Source organism: Lepisosteus oculatus, chromosome 20, assembly GCF_040954835.1.
Source record: "Lepisosteus oculatus isolate fLepOcu1 chromosome 20, fLepOcu1.hap2, whole genome shotgun sequence".
In the NCBI taxonomy this organism is placed as follows: Eukaryota; Metazoa; Chordata; class Actinopteri; order Semionotiformes; family Lepisosteidae; genus Lepisosteus; species Lepisosteus oculatus.
In genome coordinates, this window is record NC_090715.1 from 16,429,928 (window position 1) to 16,448,407 (window position 18,480).

The 18,480-nt window shown below is 47.6% G+C and overlaps 2 protein-coding genes across 4 annotated transcripts; both read left to right on the plus strand.

The window, feature by feature from the left end:
- The first annotated feature begins 4 nt into the window (after positions 1-4).
- Positions 5-8,377, plus strand: mvda (mevalonate (diphospho) decarboxylase a). Of its 3 annotated transcripts, none has more exons than XM_069181365.1 (11): positions 5-86; positions 325-418; positions 995-1,065; positions 1,167-1,281; positions 2,016-2,162; positions 2,628-2,827; positions 3,234-3,308; positions 4,290-4,508; positions 6,622-6,737; positions 7,214-7,322; positions 7,547-8,377. In XM_069181365.1, exons 2-11 carry the CDS (start codon positions 343-345, stop codon positions 7,643-7,645), a joined length of 1,227 nt encoding a protein of 408 aa, XP_069037466.1. In that variant the 5' UTR covers positions 5-86; positions 325-342; the 3' UTR covers positions 7,646-8,377. The 3 variants fall into 3 exon arrangements, with proteins under 3 accessions (XP_069037466.1, XP_069037465.1, XP_069037464.1); XM_069181364.1 differs by having other exon boundaries at positions 68-154; XM_069181363.1 differs by lacking the exons at positions 5-86; positions 325-418 and adding an exon at positions 492-698.
- A 905-nt stretch (positions 8,378-9,282) lies between these two features.
- Positions 9,283-15,855, plus strand: cyba (cytochrome b-245, alpha polypeptide). Its single transcript, XM_006641238.3, has 6 exons — positions 9,283-9,458; positions 10,148-10,217; positions 12,071-12,148; positions 12,676-12,759; positions 13,709-13,790; positions 14,291-15,855. Exons 1-6 carry the CDS (start codon positions 9,401-9,403, stop codon positions 14,483-14,485), a joined length of 567 nt encoding a protein of 188 aa, XP_006641301.1. The 5' UTR covers positions 9,283-9,400; the 3' UTR covers positions 14,486-15,855.
- Positions 15,856-18,480: the final 2,625 nt, after the last annotated feature.

Sequence of the window (18,480 nt, forward strand, 5' to 3'; positions counted from 1 at the left end):
GAGACCAGTTCTTCCGGCGCAGATCTTTGACGTCACAGACCATCTCCCCCTACACGAGCGCTGCAGAGAGCTGATCTTATTTTCGTGTGAGCATGGCCTGATCCCCGCTATTGGGTGGCTGTGAAAGGGAAGGTTCTAGCCTGTAGCTTGATTGGTGAGAACATCGTTCTGCTTTGATGTCACCCAATGGCAGCGATCGCAGGGGTTGGGGGGTGTACCGCTGATGGTTTGGAAGGGATTTTAAAGGATCTATGGGGGTGAATTCGTAACACACTATAACAGAATACTGAATATAAGGGATTTTTCCCTGTTTTTTTAACATAGTTAAGAAAATATTGCGCTATGCCCGAAGACGGAACACAGAACCTCAAGCTGGTGACCTGCACTGCTCCAGTCAACATCGCTGTTATAAAGTACTGTGAGTATGACGTAGTACAGGGAGTCCTTGCAGTTAACCTGCAAATATCGCGCAAAATATAATATAAACTTAAGACAGCCTTATATAGCGTGATTGTTACGTAAGCAAACCACAGAGATTATTGCCGTGCACAAGTGCAATGAAATGCTTATTTCTATGTATGCTCCTATACTAAGACTTCAAGGAAACACCAAAAACGACAACGCAGAACAGCGTCGTGTTTGCCGGAGACAAGTTTCATATAGCGGTTTTCTGGACGCTTCATTCCATAACTACTCAGGTAATAGGGACCACCAGTGTGCAGCCCCACCTGGATGATGCGTCAGTCTGCTCTCCACACACCAGCTCTCAGCGGGGAGGAGAGCAGAGTGATGGAGCCAGTTCAGAGAGGGGGGTTATAAGGAGGCCGTGATTGAAGTGTTCTTGGAATTCTTCATGTTTTCTGATGACTGACATTTCGTACAAGTCTAAGAGAAGGTATTACAGACTCCAGATCTGGAAGATCCCCTTAGAATGATGAGCATAATGTCAACAACAACAAAAACATGTTTGTTTTTTTAATATTGTTTCCTTCAGGGGGAAAGAGGGATGAGGATTTGGTCCTGCCCATTAATTCCTCCTTGAGCGTAACGCTTCACCAGGACCAGGTAGAGTATTAGCGAGGGTAGTGCCACTCCTCGCCTGCATGTCACAGAGCCCCGCCGACGCCCGTGCTCCCCCCCACGCCGATCTCTCTCTGCGTTCCCAGCTGAAGACCACCACCACCGTCGCCTCCAGTCGGAGCTTGAAGGAGGACCGCATCTGGCTGAATGGCAAAGAGGAAAACATCAACCTGCCCAGACTGCAGTCCTGCTTGAGAGAAAGTGGGTGACAAAGATTAAACACCCCGGGTCAGAGTAAAGTGCAGGGAAAAAACTCTTCCTCACATAGCGGCTTGGGGTATTCTCAGCTCTGACACCCCCTTTTTTTCTTTAATGTATTTGAAATTTGTTTGTGGTTCTTAAGGGGGAGCGGTGGCTCTGTGGCTCAAGATCTGCGCCTGTGAAGGTTGCCGGTTCAAATCCCGCGACCGGCAGAGGAATCGTACTCTGTTGGGCCCCTGAGCAAGGCCCTTAACCCTAACTGCTCCAGGGGTCTGTACAATTGCAGACCCTGCGCTCTGACCCCAAGCTTCTCTCCCTGTCTGTGTGTCTGTGTCTCCATGGAGAAAAGCTGGGGTATGCGAAAAGACGAATTCCTAATGCAAGAAATTGTATAGGGCTAATAAAGAAACATTATCATTATTATCATTATTAATTGAGGACCAGCCACCACCAGGCTGGGGCTCTGAGCTGAAGGAGCCTGGCGGGCTCCTGACCGACCCGATTGAGCTCCTCGGCTGCAGCTGCCTTCCCGTAACGCTGCTCGCAGCCCCTGGGAGCCTGCAGGGAGTGGCGGAGGACCGGCTGGGTTCTGGCATTGCTTGACTTGAGAGACGGCTCAGTGTGGGACTGAACATGGGCTCCCCTGGCGCTCGGGGGTGTTGTGGAGAGAAGCTGTGAAACGCTCCGAGAGCGGCTGTCTGCGCCCTGACGGTGATTCTCCTGTTGTCGCGCAGTTCGGCGCCTTGCCAGGAAGAGACGCAGCAGTGGGGATGGGGGTGCGGAAAGCTCAGGGCTGGCGCACAAAGTGCACATCTGCTCTGTCAACAACTTCCCCACCGCGGCCGGGCTGGCCTCCTCCGCCGCCGGCTACGCCTGCCTGGGTGAGTGAGGGCGCCGCGTTCCGAACAGCCACCAGGGCGGCGCCAAAGCACACGGGGGGGCCAGCTCCAGGCTCTCCGGGGCCGATGAAATCGCAGAGAGACGATTAATTGGAAAAGCCCTCCTTGCAGTGGCATAGAAAGTGTCTTGCTCCACAGTTGTGGTTTGCCGTTTAGTTAAATTGAACCTTTTTTGCTCTTGGCTGTGGTAAGAAGGAAATGGAGACCCTGAGTGTCTCTTGATTAAGATGTATTTCCTGCTGCTGAATGTTAGGGAGTCTGTCAGCCGGGGGTCGTTTTACCCTCCCCTGAGCTGAGCCACCCACAGGTGAAAAGAGAAATGTCTGGAGTTGGGATTTGCTGAACGTCCAGTTTGAAGTGTGAATTTGATCAGGGTGAGGGGGGTGGTGGGAGATGAGGTGCCGCGGCCCACTCTTCCTCACTCTCTGCGTGTGTGGCCCCCGGCAGTGTACGCGCTGGCCCGGCTGTACGGGCTGGAGGCCGAGCTGTCGGAGGTGGCGCGGCTGGGCTCCGGCAGCGCCTGCCGCAGCGTGTACGGCGGCTTCGTGCAGTGGCTGATGGGAGAGAGGGAAGATGGGAAGGACAGTGTGGCGGAGCAGGTGGAGGCCGAGTCTCACTGGCCGGAGCTGCGCGTCCTCATCCTGGTGGTAGGGGATCCTTTTTCTTCTGCTATCTGCATTTAAGGAAGGTAGTGACAAGCCAGGGGGGAATGAGGAGAATACGCTTAAAATCCACCTGTGTCTTTCTGGCAGATATCTCGAGCGGAAAGAGCATCCCTTAATGCCATAGCAAACCCTAAATAAAGGAACACTGGGTTATGGGCAAGGGCAGTTAGAGGTTCTGTGTATAAATTAGGGGTTTTTGTGTAATTACAGGGGCTCAGGGCGGTTGTGGGGAAGTATGTAAGTTTACAGGTTCTGGATGGCTGTGTGGATTCCTGTAGGGCTGGTGTATAATATAAGGGCTGATGTCCTTTATGGAATGTTATGTTTATTTTTAAATGTTTTTTTTAAGTCACTGGATTATTAATGGGTGTGTGTCCCCATCCTGTAGGTAAGCGCAGAGCGTAAACTGGTGGGCAGCACCGCAGGAATGCAGACCAGTGTGGAGACCAGTCCACTCCTGAAGGTACAGTGACAGTGCTGCTTAACTTTTCAAAACCTGTTGGAACCAATTTGCAAAAGGCAATCGTGTGTTTTTCACATCTCCACTCACAGCTGTGAACCCCATGACGATTCACAGTGGAGAAAGAGGAGGTGTAGGCAGACTTTTCTGACCTGCCTGCCTTGAAGCCACAACCCTTTAACACGCCACAGGATCAGATTCAGTGCTGATTGGAGGAGAGCCATGCCCCTCACTGACAGCACCGCCTTGTACTGGAGATTCAGTGCTGATTGGAGGAGAGCCATGCCCCTCACAGACAGCACAGCCCTCTACTGGAGATTCAGTGCTGATTGGAGGAGAGACACGCCCCTCACTGACAGCACCGCCTTGTACTGGAGATTCAGTGCTGATTGGAGGAGAGACGTGCTCTCAGCCCTGTTCTGGAGATTCAGTGCTGATTGGAGGAGAGACACGCCCCTCACTGACAGCACCGCCTTGTACTGGAGATTCAGTGCTGATTGGAGGAGAGACATGCCCCTCACTGATTTAATTTGATGTTCTTTGTGTTGTCCTGTGGTGTAATTCTTAATGATTTTTTTAAAGTTTGTCAATTTTTCTCATGTTTAAGTGTGATACCTCTGATTTGGGGGTATCATAATTAAACAGCAGTGGGGCTAATTGCTTTTTTTATTAACTTAAATGGTTAAAATGTCGCACTCTGTATCGGAATCTCCCTAAATAAATAATGGACAAATAAAGTAGCATCAGACAACCCAACTTCCCCTTGGGTCAGTAAGGGAATGTATCTGACGGCTGACAGTGAAAACGTGAGGGACCATGGAAGGTTTTTTAGACCAGGCTGAAGGTCTTGCAAAATATCTCCTTTTTGGTGGCTGGAATAGCTGAAAGTAAAGACGGGCAAAGGCGATGGTGGAGAACACATTCCAGAGAGAGTATGGAGGCGAGAAGGCATTGCTAATGCTGGAGCCCCGGTTCCCTCCCCAGCACCGCGCGGACGCTGTGGTCCCTCAGAGGATGAGGGAGATGATCGCCGCCATCCGCCAGCGGGACTTCGCGGCGTTCGGCGAGCTGACGATGAAGGACAGCAACCAGTTCCACGCCACCTGCCTGGACACCTGCCCCCCCATCTTCTACCTGAACGACACGTCCCGGCGCATCATCAGCCTGGTGCACCGCTACAACACCCACTGTGGGGAGACCCGGGTGAGCTGGCGGGGGCAGGGGCCTGGCACAGTCGGGGGGGGGGGCATTAGTCACTGGCACCTCGGCGTGGGGGGGTGCCAGTTCTACAGGGACACGGACCAAGCTGAGCAGCTCAGACTGTACACTTAGACTGGAGTTGATCCCCGCGCTGTGTTTCACAGGCAAACGGAAGTCAGATCTTGCTTTTTACAAGGGGTAAATGATTCTATTACTGTCACGACAGTTTTCATTTAGACATTTCCAAAAACTTGTCCCTGCTCTAGCCGCAGCCAGCTGTGGTCGAGGCCTGAGTTCACACAGTTATCGTTAGGAAGAAGACTATCTTTTATCACTGCGTTGAGCCCACATGACATAGGTACATTAATTATGCTCATTAACATTTGTTTGTGCCAGGAGCTATATCACCCTGCAGCTCTCAACTGGCAGCCCACTGAAGCTCAGCAGGGTGGAGCCTGGTCAGTACCTGGAAGGGAGACCTCCTGGGAAGCTATGGCTGCTGCTGGAAGTGGTGTTAGTGGGACCGGCGGGGGGCGCCCACCCTGCGGTCTGTGGGGGTTCTAATGCCCCGATATAGTGGCTGGAACACTCAGTGGTCATTAAAGATCCACGGGCATTTCTCGAGAAGAGTAGGGAGTTATCCTGGTGTCTGGGCCAAATTTCCCCCCTCAGTCTTTACCTTGGCCTCCAAATTGTCCCCATGTGTGATTGGCTTGCACTGGCCCTGCGATGGACTGGTGTCCTGTCCAGGGTGTACCCTGCCTTGCGCTCTTTGCTTGCCAAGTAGGCTCCGGCTTCCCGCGACACCGTATGGTATGAAGCGATCTGGCAAATGACATGTCATGACATTTGTTTGTGTCATAGGGTTCTGTGTAAACATCACAGGCTAGAAGTATGCGTGTCCACTGCAGGCAGCACCACAAGCTGCACGTCAGTGACACAGGCTCTGCACCTGCTTGCAGAAGCCATCTTGTGGAATTTTTATCTATTTCTCTCATCGTTCCTGGGCAGACTTGTGCCTGTTTACTGGTCTCTGATCCCTGGAAGCCACTTGTTGTCCCAGCTCATCCCCCAGTGGGTCAGTGGGGCTCCGGTCTGCTGGGAAGAGCCTCCACAGCACATCTGAGAGCCCTTCTCGCATAAGGACATTGCGTTGTCCTGGATGAGTTTGCAAGGAGGGCAGCAAGTGAACTCTTGGTACCTGACCAGTGCAGCGCCATCCAAACATTGACTAGACACGTTTGGCAAAGCCATCGCTCTTGGATCTTCTTGTTTGCTTTGGCAAGGTGTTGTGCCATGTGGTCTTGCTATGGGAGATGGGCTATGTCTGTTCTTCTTTCTTGATTTTTTTTTACCAGGCTTGACATTGAGCAGGTTACAGTAAATCACCTCATCAACTGTGCCTAATGAAAGCTCTCAGTGATACAGTGATTTGGTGCTTCTGCACAACTCACTACAATATATCAGTCACTAATGAATGCTCAGTTAAGCAAAATGATCCAAAAATATTTAATACAACAAGTAAAAAAAAGTTACATCAATTCTTTTACTGAAGACAACCATTTCACTAGTGAACCTAAACAGAAACGCAAACAATAAAGTGTGGTGTATTGAGAGATATCCTGTCATGTCCACAGATGAGTGAAACCAGATGAGTGAAAATGAAATTTACCAGAGTGGTTGAAACAGATGCCAAGATGTTCTCTTAGTGGTTGCTGCTGCAGAGCTGTTAAAACACAGCGATTATTAAGCAACCTGAAATGGTGAAAGGGGGAAGTGTGAAGGTTTTTTTCCTCGGCTGAGTGTTGAAATAAAAGAGGAAGAGAAAAAGCAAGACTGTCACGGTGCTCTGCTCTGTGGGTTTGTCTGTTGGCAGGGACACCTGCATTCATAGAGCAAGGGTGATGGCTTTTCTTCTCATTGCCGAGACGGACAGTGGAAATCTGACCCGCTCTGTGGGTTGACGCAGTGATGTAGGGCTCATCTGGGTCTGATTGTCTTTCTTCATCAGCTTGTCTGTGTCTGTAAAAAAAAAAAAACAATCAGAGCTGCATAGAAATGGCAGTGGATGGAGAGAATCTTTGCAGCCTGTGTCTATGGTGCCGTGTTTCCCCAGGTGGCGTACACCTTTGATGCCGGCCCCAATGCTGTGATCTACACTCTGCAGCAGCACTTGGACCAATTTGTCGAGCTGCTCAAGCACTTCTTCCCCCCGGAGACAAATGGTGAACAGTAAGTTCCTGATGTCAACAACCAAGAGCCTCCAACGCAACACGTCAGGTCTCGAATAACGTTCATCTGACTGACTGTCGCACAAAACGGCCCATCCAGAGAGATCTGCAGGAATGTTCTTTAGTAGCTAAGTGTCTGATCCTTTTGACTGCTAAAGCCTAATAATTAGAACCTGAGACAAAGAATAGCAGATCCCCGCAGCTCTTCAAGTCCAGGCTTGTTCTTAATTGTAATGCTCTTTATTGTGGGTCGTTCCTGAGAGAACCGTTAGTTAGCAAGAGTGCGGCTGGTTGTGAAGCAGTGCGTCACGGACGAGCAGCTTGGACAAGCAGAAAGCACCTCCAGTCATTCTGGGAAGCTTGCAGTCACTCCAAGGCTCACAACCTGAAGACAGTTCTAAATCTCTCGGGTCAAGCAGATAATCTGCTCTGCTTTGACCGTGTCTGTGGATCAGAGTGACATGCATGTCTGTGCAGGTTTGTAAAGGGTCTGCCTGTGAGACCAGCATCTCTGTCTGAGGAGCTGAAGGCCAGCATCGGGATGGACCCCACTCCTAAAGGCATCAGCTACATCATCAGCACAAAGGTGAGAGGCCCGGAGTCAGGCAGGACTCTCTTTGAGGAAATGCACTGATGTCAAAGCACAGTCATTCTAACAATATAATTGTCCCAGAAGAATTTCCCCTTTGAAAACCTGTTTACACCCTCAGTAGTACGTAAGATATGGCTCGACAGGCTTTGTGTTTTTGGCACCAGCTTTCTGTTGCCATGGGTCTCGTCAGCTGAGTGACGGCCTCCTCTGTCCCTCAGGTTGGCCCAGGTCCTTGCATGGTGGAGGACCCCAGTCTCCATCTGCTGGGATCAGACGGGCTGCCCAAGAAAGTGCCTGATCAGGAGGTGTCGGTGTAGAATCTCCTACGGCCCAGCTCCTAGCCTGAGGGAACCACAGGAGACCCTGGGAAGGGACAGGAAGTGAAGTACCGCCAATTCAGACCAGGAAGTGTTTGTTCTCCAGCCCTGGTGTTTTTACACTGCGTCATCCACATTGTTGGCTGCACTTTATGAGGGGTTTGCATACCTCATTTTGTATTATTGATAGTAAAAGCTTTTTGTTCTGAAGTTTTTTAAGTAAAATTCAGGGGGGCACTGACTGTAAATGTTTTCCTTTAATTCAAGTGCTGCTTTTTGCTATTGCGATTGTCAGCATACAAATGGGTTCATCTTATTTGAATTAAATATTCACTGATCTGCTAGGTTGACCTCTTGGTTTATAAAGTAAATATTTGTTGAGCCTTTGGATTGACTAGTGTCCCATCCAATGGGAGAGCACTTATGTACTAGTACTGCCTTGTACCCTAGTTTCAAGGATAAGGCTTTGACTCATCAGGATAAGTGGCTTTCTGATAATGGGTACTTATTTATTGATGATACAACTTCTTAATTTATTGTACACTCATTCATGTCTGCATTAGTAAAGCAGTGAAAGAACAAACACAAACATTAGTTCCAGAACATACCAAGAACAAAATGGGAATTGTTTGTATCCACATTTGCATATAAAAATGATCATTAAATATCTTCACTGTTCTGTGCTTTTCTGTGCCTTTCTCTTCTGAAATAAAATATCTTTTCTAATTTAAACGTGTGTTTTGAGAGATTTTTCTAAACTATCGGCATTCTTTTCTGAGCCATTTATGGTTCAGTGAAGCTGAAATTGGTACAAGAGTTGGGCTTTTAGTCATTAATTTCCTGCACTGTTTCCTGTAGTCACAGCTGAGGTCCCAATTAGAAATCTATCCAGCTCAAGCTTCCAAAAGCTAAGATTTCTGACAGTTAGCCCATGTGTAAGTCTTATACTGTAAAGTTTGTTTATATTGAATAAATTATACACTTACTGCATAGATGAGATATCAATATGACTAATCTGATAATATAGACATTCTCCACTAGTATAATACATAGGAACAGGTAAAGGTTTATTCCTTGGTGAAAGAAAAAAGAGAGCGTTTGGGCTGTGGATCTCTTTAGGTGTGTGAATAGACCTTTACCTGTTCCCTTGTAGCCTACGCCTGCTGACACAGATACCTACTTGAACTAGTGTAATGCATCATACAGACATTCTCGACTTCATGCATAAGTAGACTACGGAGTACAACGATATTGACAAAGAACACACCCGCTTAGAAAACTTGTGTGAAATCCCGTCTTGCCACACACAGAGGAAAACTTCCTCAAAACGCACAAATCTGTAATTTCGGCTACACCCGATAGGTTTATGGTCAAAGTTTAAAATCGTGTCATTTTTTCTCCAGCTATATGGTGTAAAAAAAGCAGAAATGATCCATTTCCTTATCCTACAGTGGATAACCGATTCATGAGAACGGGTATTCTGTGAGAAGTTCAAGAACATCGTAAAATACCCGTCAACGTGTTTTTTTTCCCTCTCAAAGACATGATAATCATGGAAAAAAAGAGGAACAAAATCTCAACTTTCGGCTCATGTCATGTTGCCGGAAGTGACGCGAAGGCGGAGCCTGAGCTCTTTTTGCTTCTGCAGATATTCGGCTGCTGCAGTCCTCTATCATCATATGTGTCAGTCTGGGGATCAGGACGGCTGTCGCCGCTGACTGAAGATATTGTTTGTCCGAGAGCTGAGAGTCTACAATGGGGCAGATAGAGTGGGCTATGTGGGCCAATGAGCAAGCTCTGGCGTCCGGGCTGAGTAAGTTAAACTTCACTGAACTTTTTTCTCGAAGGTGGTCCACCTATTTCCATTGCGACTTCGAAGACACCTCGAAGTGTGAACTGTTGTAGCTTCTAACATATAAAGAGCACAGCGGGCAGTCTTACCTGTAACTAAAGCATTAGGTCTGTGCTGATCGCATGTTTAAATGGGTGCTTATTTTCCTTTTTCTCTGATACAAGAAGTCAGTTTTTATAAAGTTTGGAAAGTAGTGTAGTTTTAGTCTTTTTTTAAAACTCTTGAGATGTTTTTTTTAACAGTAGATTGTTTTTCATATTCTAAGGTAACTCTTTCCCTATCTTTTAAATAAAACGATTCAATCTAACGCTAAATGTGTTCTTATAATAACATCGTGAAAGGAAGAAGCTGTATCTTTATCTAATGGTGATAAAGGGTACAAATGTAATGCGCACCTTCCTTTGCATTTCTCATTCTCTAATTATATATTAGCTGGTAATTAAACATTAAAATACCACTGAAATATCCAGATTCCTGCCTCCAGCTTCAAGCTGTCAAGGGTGTATATTGCCCCTTTAAAAAGATTCTTTACTTTTGCAAATATCCATCGATCCTTCATGGGAAAGCCGATGAGTGTCTGCAGGATGTTACTCGAAGCCCGTCTTTGCTGGTGTTCAGTGTCTCTTCTTCTCTTCTCTTCCCCTTTTCAGTTCTCCTGGCCGGCGGCATCGTGGGGGTGGCGGGACAGTTCCGCGGGTGGGAGTTTGCGGCTTATGGAGTGTATCCTTTTGGCTCATGCGGCGCTCTCGGAATGTGCTTTGATGTAAATGATAAAAACAACTTAACCTTCAGTGACTGGGCTACAGCAAATTGAACCGAAGAGGGCTGCTCGGTGGCACAGTATCAGCCTGTCTCTGAAAGCTGTGCTGTTTTCAGGGATTTGTGAGGAAAGGAGAGAGCCCAGGAAGAGTAAGGGTACACTTGTTGTACTCTGGCACAGTGTGTCCCAGTCTCCGTCGTGGGGATATCGCTGACCTTTCATCACTGGTTTTTCATCTGACTTCTGGATTAATTATATTTATTGAATAAACTGTTTAATCTCCCGCATTAGTGATCAATTCGTTTAAGTACGTTATGTCAAAGAAATGTAGGATGTTTATTGCTGCAATTTGCTTTACATGTTTTGCTTTCCTACAGATTTATAAGAAATTTATAAGAAAAAAACCTAATTGCTTGTCAGTCATTGATGTATTCACACAGGTTGGAAAGAAACTGTGCCAAACAGTCAAATTATAAACTTTACATTCTCTGCGATATATAGTTCCATTGTCTAAATTCACCTTGAAACAAGCCTGACTGACAAGAATGACAAAGTCTAACATTTGACACCAGGCTGGTGCTAATTAGTACCCTTCTTTTTGTATTCAAGGGCTGAAGCTGAAGCTGAAGCTGATTTTTAAAAGCAAATAGTTTCATGATTTAATCATTTTAATGACTCGATAGCTTGGTTGGAATAAACTGGGGTACTCCAGGAAAGAGGGCTGTGACGTGTGCTGGACTGTACCCCGGACACGAGGGGGTGTGCTCCAGGGAGTGTGTCCTGTAGCACCTCTGTCGATTGTGTTGACACACCCTGTTGTGTTACTTCAGACGGCTCAGTCTTAAAGCAGCACCGTGGTCACGTACTGTAGTGCTGGGGCTGTCCGGCACACTGAGGAACAGAGCTCCAGGAAGTGGTGTTCAGAGAAGATGTTAAACCAGTTTGGCAGGCTCTTTCGATTAAATTGGACCTGACTCATTCTCTTAAGACCCTTAAGAGCTGTTTGTCTGTTCAGAACTATGCATGTGGTCATCTGAATATGGGGAAGCCCAGTAAGCTCTTAGATACAGATTTTTAATTCGGAGGTGAAAAACAGCTGACAACATCAAAGAGTAAAACATTACACCTAGGCATGGAATTCCGGAGGAAACAATGATGAATTTCCCATAATCCAACCTAATGCTAGATAGTGCTCTGTTCTGCAGTGCAGATTACAGGTACTCTTCACACAGAAAAAGAACCAGGAAGTTCTGTTCCTCCCACAGTCCTCTGGAATAATGAATCCACTCTGATGTGTTTGGGGGCTCAGGGGCGTGTGGACGCGGGGATGTGGGTGCAGGGGCGGTGGGGTGCAGGGGCGTGTGGACGCAGGGGTGTGGGGGCAGTGGGGTGCGGGGGCATGTGGACGTGGGGGTGAGGACAGTGGGGCCCAGGGGCGTGTGGACACAGGGATGTGGGGGCAGGGGGGTGCAGGGGCGTGTGGACACAGGGATGTGGGGGCAGGGGGGCACAGGGGCAGTGGGGCGCAGGGGCGTGTGGACGCAGGGGTGTGGGGGCAGGGGGGTGCAGGGGCGTGTGGACGCAGGGGTGTGGGGGCAGGGGGGCACAGGGGCAGTGGGGCGCAGGGGCGTGTGGACGCAGGGGTGTGGGGGCAGGGGGGCACAGGGGCAGTGGGGCGCAGGGGCGTGTGGACGCAGGGATGTGGGCGCAGGGGCGGTGGGGTGCAGGGGCGTGTGGGTGTAGGGGGGCGCAGGGGCACGGGGGCGGCCGAAGCCGTGTCTTGCAGGGCTGCAGTCCTTGACTGCCTCCACAGGGCTGCCGGCGTGTTCGTGTGCCTGCTGGAGTACCCCCGGGGCAAGAGGATGAGCAAGGGCACCAACATGGAGCGGACGTGAGTGCCAGTCCAGGGCTGTCTGCAGGAACTGGGGGCGGGGGGAGGGGGACTGGATGACCTCGTTTCTGGACAGGAACCCCAAAGCTGCACTCCTCTGGCAAATAGAGTTGGTCAGCACAAAGTGCGCTTCAGAGTTTAGATGACTCTCAGCTGAAAGCCAAGCACTTGTCTTGAAAGCCAAACCCCTCGCTTTCAGCAAGATCCTTTCTTTAAAACAACCGCAACAGGAGAGAAAGGCTTTACTTTTCTATTGGAAGCCTCCCTCATGGTGTCCATTTGTGCAACAGGGGCCTGAGGAGTCACATCCAATCTCAATCCATTCAGAAGTTAAATCACAAAGTTCAAAACAAGGAGCAAAACACAAAGCCAAGAGCCTCTCTCTTCCCGTCTTGTGTGTGGGGTTAACAAAGCAGGCTGTGATTTCCTCATTAGGTGGGCATGTAGAGATTAAAGACAAGTGCTTTTGTTTTACATTCCACATGTAAATAAAAACACATCACACACATAGCTTCTTTTCTTTACAGGGGACAGAGGTGCCTGACGATCTGTGTGAAGGCGTTTGGGCCGGTCACTAGAAACTACTACGTCAGAGCTGTGCTGCACGCAATGTATGTTGTGAGGTTTTCACACATGTGGGTCTGGTTGTGTCTATTACCCAGTCTGTCTGTGTCTAATGTCTTATTCCAGCTGGGCTAACCAGCACGATCACTTATGCCACCATTGCATTAGGGCCTCCAGTTCTCTTTAAAGCCGAGCTTAATCAGAAACTGATAACATTAAAATTGCACATTTTTTGAATTTGCAAAGTTCAGTTAAAGGTCCGGTGAGTCGGAAGGGGTGAGGAGTCAAGAGCAGAAGAACTCTGGAGGTTATGAAGTCTGAACCTGAATGCTGCTCTTTGTCAAATTCCTGATTCAGGCATCATTTCAGTTGAATTGTAACATTCCTCATTTTTGCTCCACACACTGCCTGTGGTGAATTCCCACCGTGGGGTTCCAGGAAGGGCTTATTGTACTTGGTTGTTTTGGTTCATTGCCCTGTGCACTGCCTCCACGCCCTCGATTAAGAGGAACAGGACTTACACTGTGCACTTCCTTCTTCCCAGATGTCTGGCTGAAAGATTTTTAATAGGTGTATTTCTGTTAGCACTAGGGCAGGACTGAAGAGAGTTAAATACAGTTGTACCTTATTTCCTTGTCCTGCCCGTCTCCTGTGCTGAGCAGCCTGCCTTTTCCTCCCAGTGCTGATTACTGGCAGAGTGTGATTCATGTTTCTAGACCAGGAAGACAGCATCTGGATGCTGAGGTCAACGTACAAGCACCCCCACCAGGAGGGATTGGAAGTCCTGATTTATTGATTTTAAACATTTTATACATTTTAGGCAATTAACGTCACTTGCTTACTTCCTTTTATAGCCTAAAACATTAAATTATTTGGATTATAGGTGTGTCTCTTGAATGCTTTTCTCACATGTCCCATAGCACGTGTACTATATTTCTGAATTTTAAAATAATCTTATTTTAATACATTGTCTGCGCTATGCTGTCTTCCCCACAGTCTGTCCGTGCCAGGAGGCTTCATTCTGCCCACTGTCCTGGGCTGTGTCTGTCTTGGCATTGCTAGCCTGATCTACCTGGCGGTGAGTGTCAAATTACTTAGACCAGACTGATGAAACTGACAAATGATTTCTAACTGCCTCTATGATCTGCTGGACCGTGGCTTTCTGGGACAAGGGTGACAGACCACTGTCTACAATTGTCACACCAAGCCCTTGAAACAGGCACAAATTGAAATGAATGATGGCATGCAGGTGGCGTAGGCAGAGAAAAGGCATTCCTTCATCCCTGAAGGACCTGCGTCCATGTGGTTGGTGGTATCCCTCTGTCTACCCAGTCTTTAAACCGTGGCACGTTGTGGAGTAGATCTTCATGTGTCCTGTCCAGCTTGTGTGTATGAGGAGAGGTGTTAATGACACTGAAAATCGACTCGGTCCAGAGCAGCGCGTGTGGCAGGCTGTCAGGGCGCAGGTGGAGGTGTTCAGAGCCGGGGGGCAGCGTGCAGGGCCGCCCACGCCACCCGTCCGCTCCCAGGCGCCGGCAGGCCCCACCCTGACGTGCCTTTCGCCCCTGCTCTCGCCAGGCCGCCATCCGGGGGGAGCAGTGGGAGCCCATCCTGCCTCAGACGGTGACCAAGGAGCGGATCGGGCAGAGCATCAAGCAGCCCCCCCAAAACCCCCCTCCCCGCCCCCCCGTGGACGTCCGCAGAAAACGGACAGACGACGCCGAGGGAGCCGCTTATGTCAACCCCATTCCTGTCACCGCCAGCGAGTCCTAACAGCCCGGCCCGCGGGCCCACAGCCGCTGTGTACAGCGCGCGGCACCACTCGCGGGCTGGGCTGGGTGCGAGGTGGGCAGGGAGCACTGGGCCCCCTGCGCGTGTGTCTGGGGATGGTGTTCCCGTTCTGGAGCTTTCACTTATTTATTTTTGTGGAGCAGAGTACAATTAGCAATTGTTTGACCGTTTATACCTGCCATTCATTGCGTGGAATACTTACTAGCTTTCCAGTTACTGTCTGACCAGTTCAGAAGAGCGAGACCCAGTGCTGTTTGTTAGTGAGATGAACTGCGAGTGTTTATTTCCCCTGGTCAGCTTTTACTCTGGTCTGAAACCAGTGCCACCTGCCATCCACAGTGATGTATGGTTATAGGACTATGTTCCAAATATTTCGCTCCAGACCAATTCTTTGGATACTTTTACTCACTCTTTCAAAGACAGACCCCATTTTTTAAATTCAGAACTATTTTTAAGTGAAAAAATGAATTGTGTTTTCCACAAAGTTTTGTCTCTGGATTGATTAGCATATTCATTTTTTTAAATGAAAAAAACCTGCAGCTGCTTGACCACACCTGCTTCAAAGCCAAACGTCTCTCTGCCGGGTGCATTGGGAGTGATCTTCCAGTCAACACTCGGGTGTGGAAGACCAGGAAAAATCAGCACACGTTTGGTGCAGTGTCTTGGCCTGTGTTTTCAAAGCAAAATTTATATTCAAACTGCCACATCAAGTGTCAGGTAGAATGAAAATCAGAAGACTCATCACCTCTTAAATTCTGGAGTTCAGCACTCCTGGTCTTTCATGCATTTACAAAATCTTAATTTCCTGTACAATGGTTACACTGTTTGTCCCAGCCAAAGAAGTGAAAGATGTTGGGCCAATGGGAAATACTACACCCTTCGCTTCATGTGATGTTGCTTCTGATCCCTTCTGTGGACTGTCCAAGCTGGGAAACTAGTATATCAAGCCTGAGATTAGGCCTGTGAGGGCAAAAATAAGAATCACTGAGATTTACCCAAAAAGCCAAATGAAATAAAGAAGATCTTAAGAATGTTGTTTTCATGTTTTGTCTTAAAATTACCTGCAGTTGAATGTGAATGAAGGTCTTTTTTCTGATGTTCATTTTCAGAATTTATCTTGCTTACATAATTTTCTAGTTGTTCAGTAAATGAGTACTGTATAAGTAAATACCTGCATTCTGACATTGCAATTTGAAAGATGTTTCTGTATAAAGATTTTCATGTGAGGAAACTTTTATAATACTTTTTTTGTAAATGCTCTGTATGTGTTTTTACCAGTATATCTTAAAACAACAACTGATTATGTGTAATCCAAGACAAAACAAATAAATAAAAGCAGTATACTGTATTGATTCGGTATTAGTTGGAAATAAAATTTATATAATCATAAAAAAAGGAGTACATTTTCTTTTTCATTTTTCTAATTCCTTCTAATTTCTAGTTCCAGAGAATATTCAAAATCCACCCTCATTAATATATCTCTGGTTTTACAATCGAAGCCAATGACCACTGACTGGCAGAGTGCGAGACGGTTCTTTAACAAAGTGAAGCGTTCTTGGAGCGAGTTGTGGCAAATGACTGCCTCTTATCCATCACCTTTCTCATATTTGTTGTTGTTACTCGTTTCATTTTCTCGTGTGTCATTCGTTGGGTAGATCTGTCCCTTTTCAGGGCATCAAGGCCCTGGGGAATGGGGGGCAAGGGCCACCATGTTTCTCAACCATCCGACACTGGAGGTGGAGGTGATGGGGTCAGTATCACGCTCCGGCCGGCCTGTTACCCCCAGAAGGATTAACCCCCAGTACTCATTTGGAAAGCAGGCTGAGGGGACCTGGGAGCCGTGTGGAAGGAATTAGAGCAAGCTACATGGCCTGCTCCTACCTGCGATTGAACCCGGGACGCACTTGCAGTCTGAGCTACACACACTACGTGTCATTTGTGGTCTGTAGCAAAGTTGTAAGAAAAGGAAGTTAGTTGCAATTCAATTTTTTTTTCAATGCCTGACCTCAAGTTCCTAATTCTAACTGTATAACATGCAACTGTTTTTCTTGAGCTGTTTTTCAAACTTTTAAATCACTAAATTGCAAATTGACGAGATACTGGCCTCCTGTGTCTCGGTGCAACCCTGATTGCACATAAGAACACCTGTGGGGAAAAAAAATCTAAAAGGTAACAGTTTTTTGCCGGCAAGATAATTTAAGGTGTTAAAACGTTTGTTTGTTTGTTTTCACGCAGTTCCCCTTTTAATTCTCGATTTTATGTGCACGTTAATAGTCTCATCACTTTCTGCGCTCTCCGACCTCGTGTTTCAAGACGGAGGAAATTCCCTTAACGTGTGCACTTCCTCCGAGCAAGGCGCCAGCTTTTCAAAAACGACTTCTCGCTCGCCGGAGAGGAAAGTGTAGTCGGATATGAAAACGGGGGGGGGGGCGGACAGGAGTGCTGGTGTCCTTGAAGCGAGGAGGGCGCAGCAGCCGGCCGCAGTCTCGGAGGAGCTGGGCCGGGCCGGGCCGGGCCGAAAGCTGTACTGTCCGCCTCACTGCGCTCAGGCGCGGTCGGTATCGGCCGGGGAGCGTGGCTCCTGATGTATATATACACCGGCTAACAATGAAGGCTGCTGGATGCCGTGGGGAACGGCTTTCAAAACAGCTTATAAAATAAACCCGTGGGGAGCATTTTGTAGTGACGGTGGGCGCAGGTATAGTTAACAGGTCTCCGCCTGGACGTCTTTTCACGAGCTTTGGAGGATTGTGCTGTGATTTTGCCGTAGTTTTAACACGCGCCATAAGAACAGCCATGCAGCTTGTCGGACTGAATATCAACTGTTATTCTACAAAACCAGCTAAACATTTAGCTCCCTCTTTATACTGTCACGGAAAATGTATTTGTACTCCATGTGTATAATGAATCAATGAATGGTGGCTTAATTGTCCTGATCGAAAACGCAAACTTGTTATGTAATAGCAGGCAAAGGTATTCCGAATGTGAATTAAATTGACATTTCATCTTAACTATAAACTGCCGGTGTTACCTTAAAATAGGTATCACTGACTTAACTTTGCAGTAACTTTTTTTTCTCACCTAATTACCTGAATAGCGATGTAAAAAGCATTTTCAGATACAAATTAACATCAATAATAACAACAGAAAAATAAATATGTAGTACTGAAAATAATCATGGCAGACCATGAAAAACATAGTACAGACGCGCATTGAGTAGTTAGGTGTTATGGATGCGTACTGTGCAATGACTGCATAGACATGCGTACCATGACTCGGAAAATTAGTAGATTTTGGGACATTTAAAGTACTTCAAGTCAGACTTCTTTGGAAACCTTTTTTCAACTCCATTTACACGTCTGTCAGTCGTTCTTCACACGATATCACAGCTTTTCCATTATATTTTGCTATATATTCGGCACGATCCTGTTTTATTTTCGTGATGATGACAGTTTTTGTGCAGCTCAGTTTCTATTGCTGGGGCGGAATCTCCTGTTCGCTCTGGACCGGGGTAAGTTCCAGTCCGGGCTTCGAGATTGTACAGGAATGCTTGGCACTCGAGCGCATTTGAAAACACCGACTTGCTTCAGGGCGCAAACAAAGGTGCTTTTGTTGCTGCTGTAACAAAACCAAGCACACCGTAAAAACCCCACTTGGGACAGGAGGATCCCTGTTGGGAAGACGTTCCGTGCATCCCTGGAACCTATGGCTCAGTGGGATGGTTGGATTTAATCGTTACGAACAACAGTTCATTTGGCTTCCAGAAAAGATGTGTGTGTGTGAACCGTGCAGTCTTGTTCTGCACAGGGCTGGGAAAGTGTATTCAGACCTCGGGCAGGGTGTATAAGGGACGCTTTTCCCTTGCAGGAAATGTGAGGCAGAAGAAATGTCTATTTTTTTTTGTTAACTAGTTCTACTACATTTCTGTCATTAGAAACAAAACACACATTCCAGTCGTGCACGAATTTCTTAAGCAA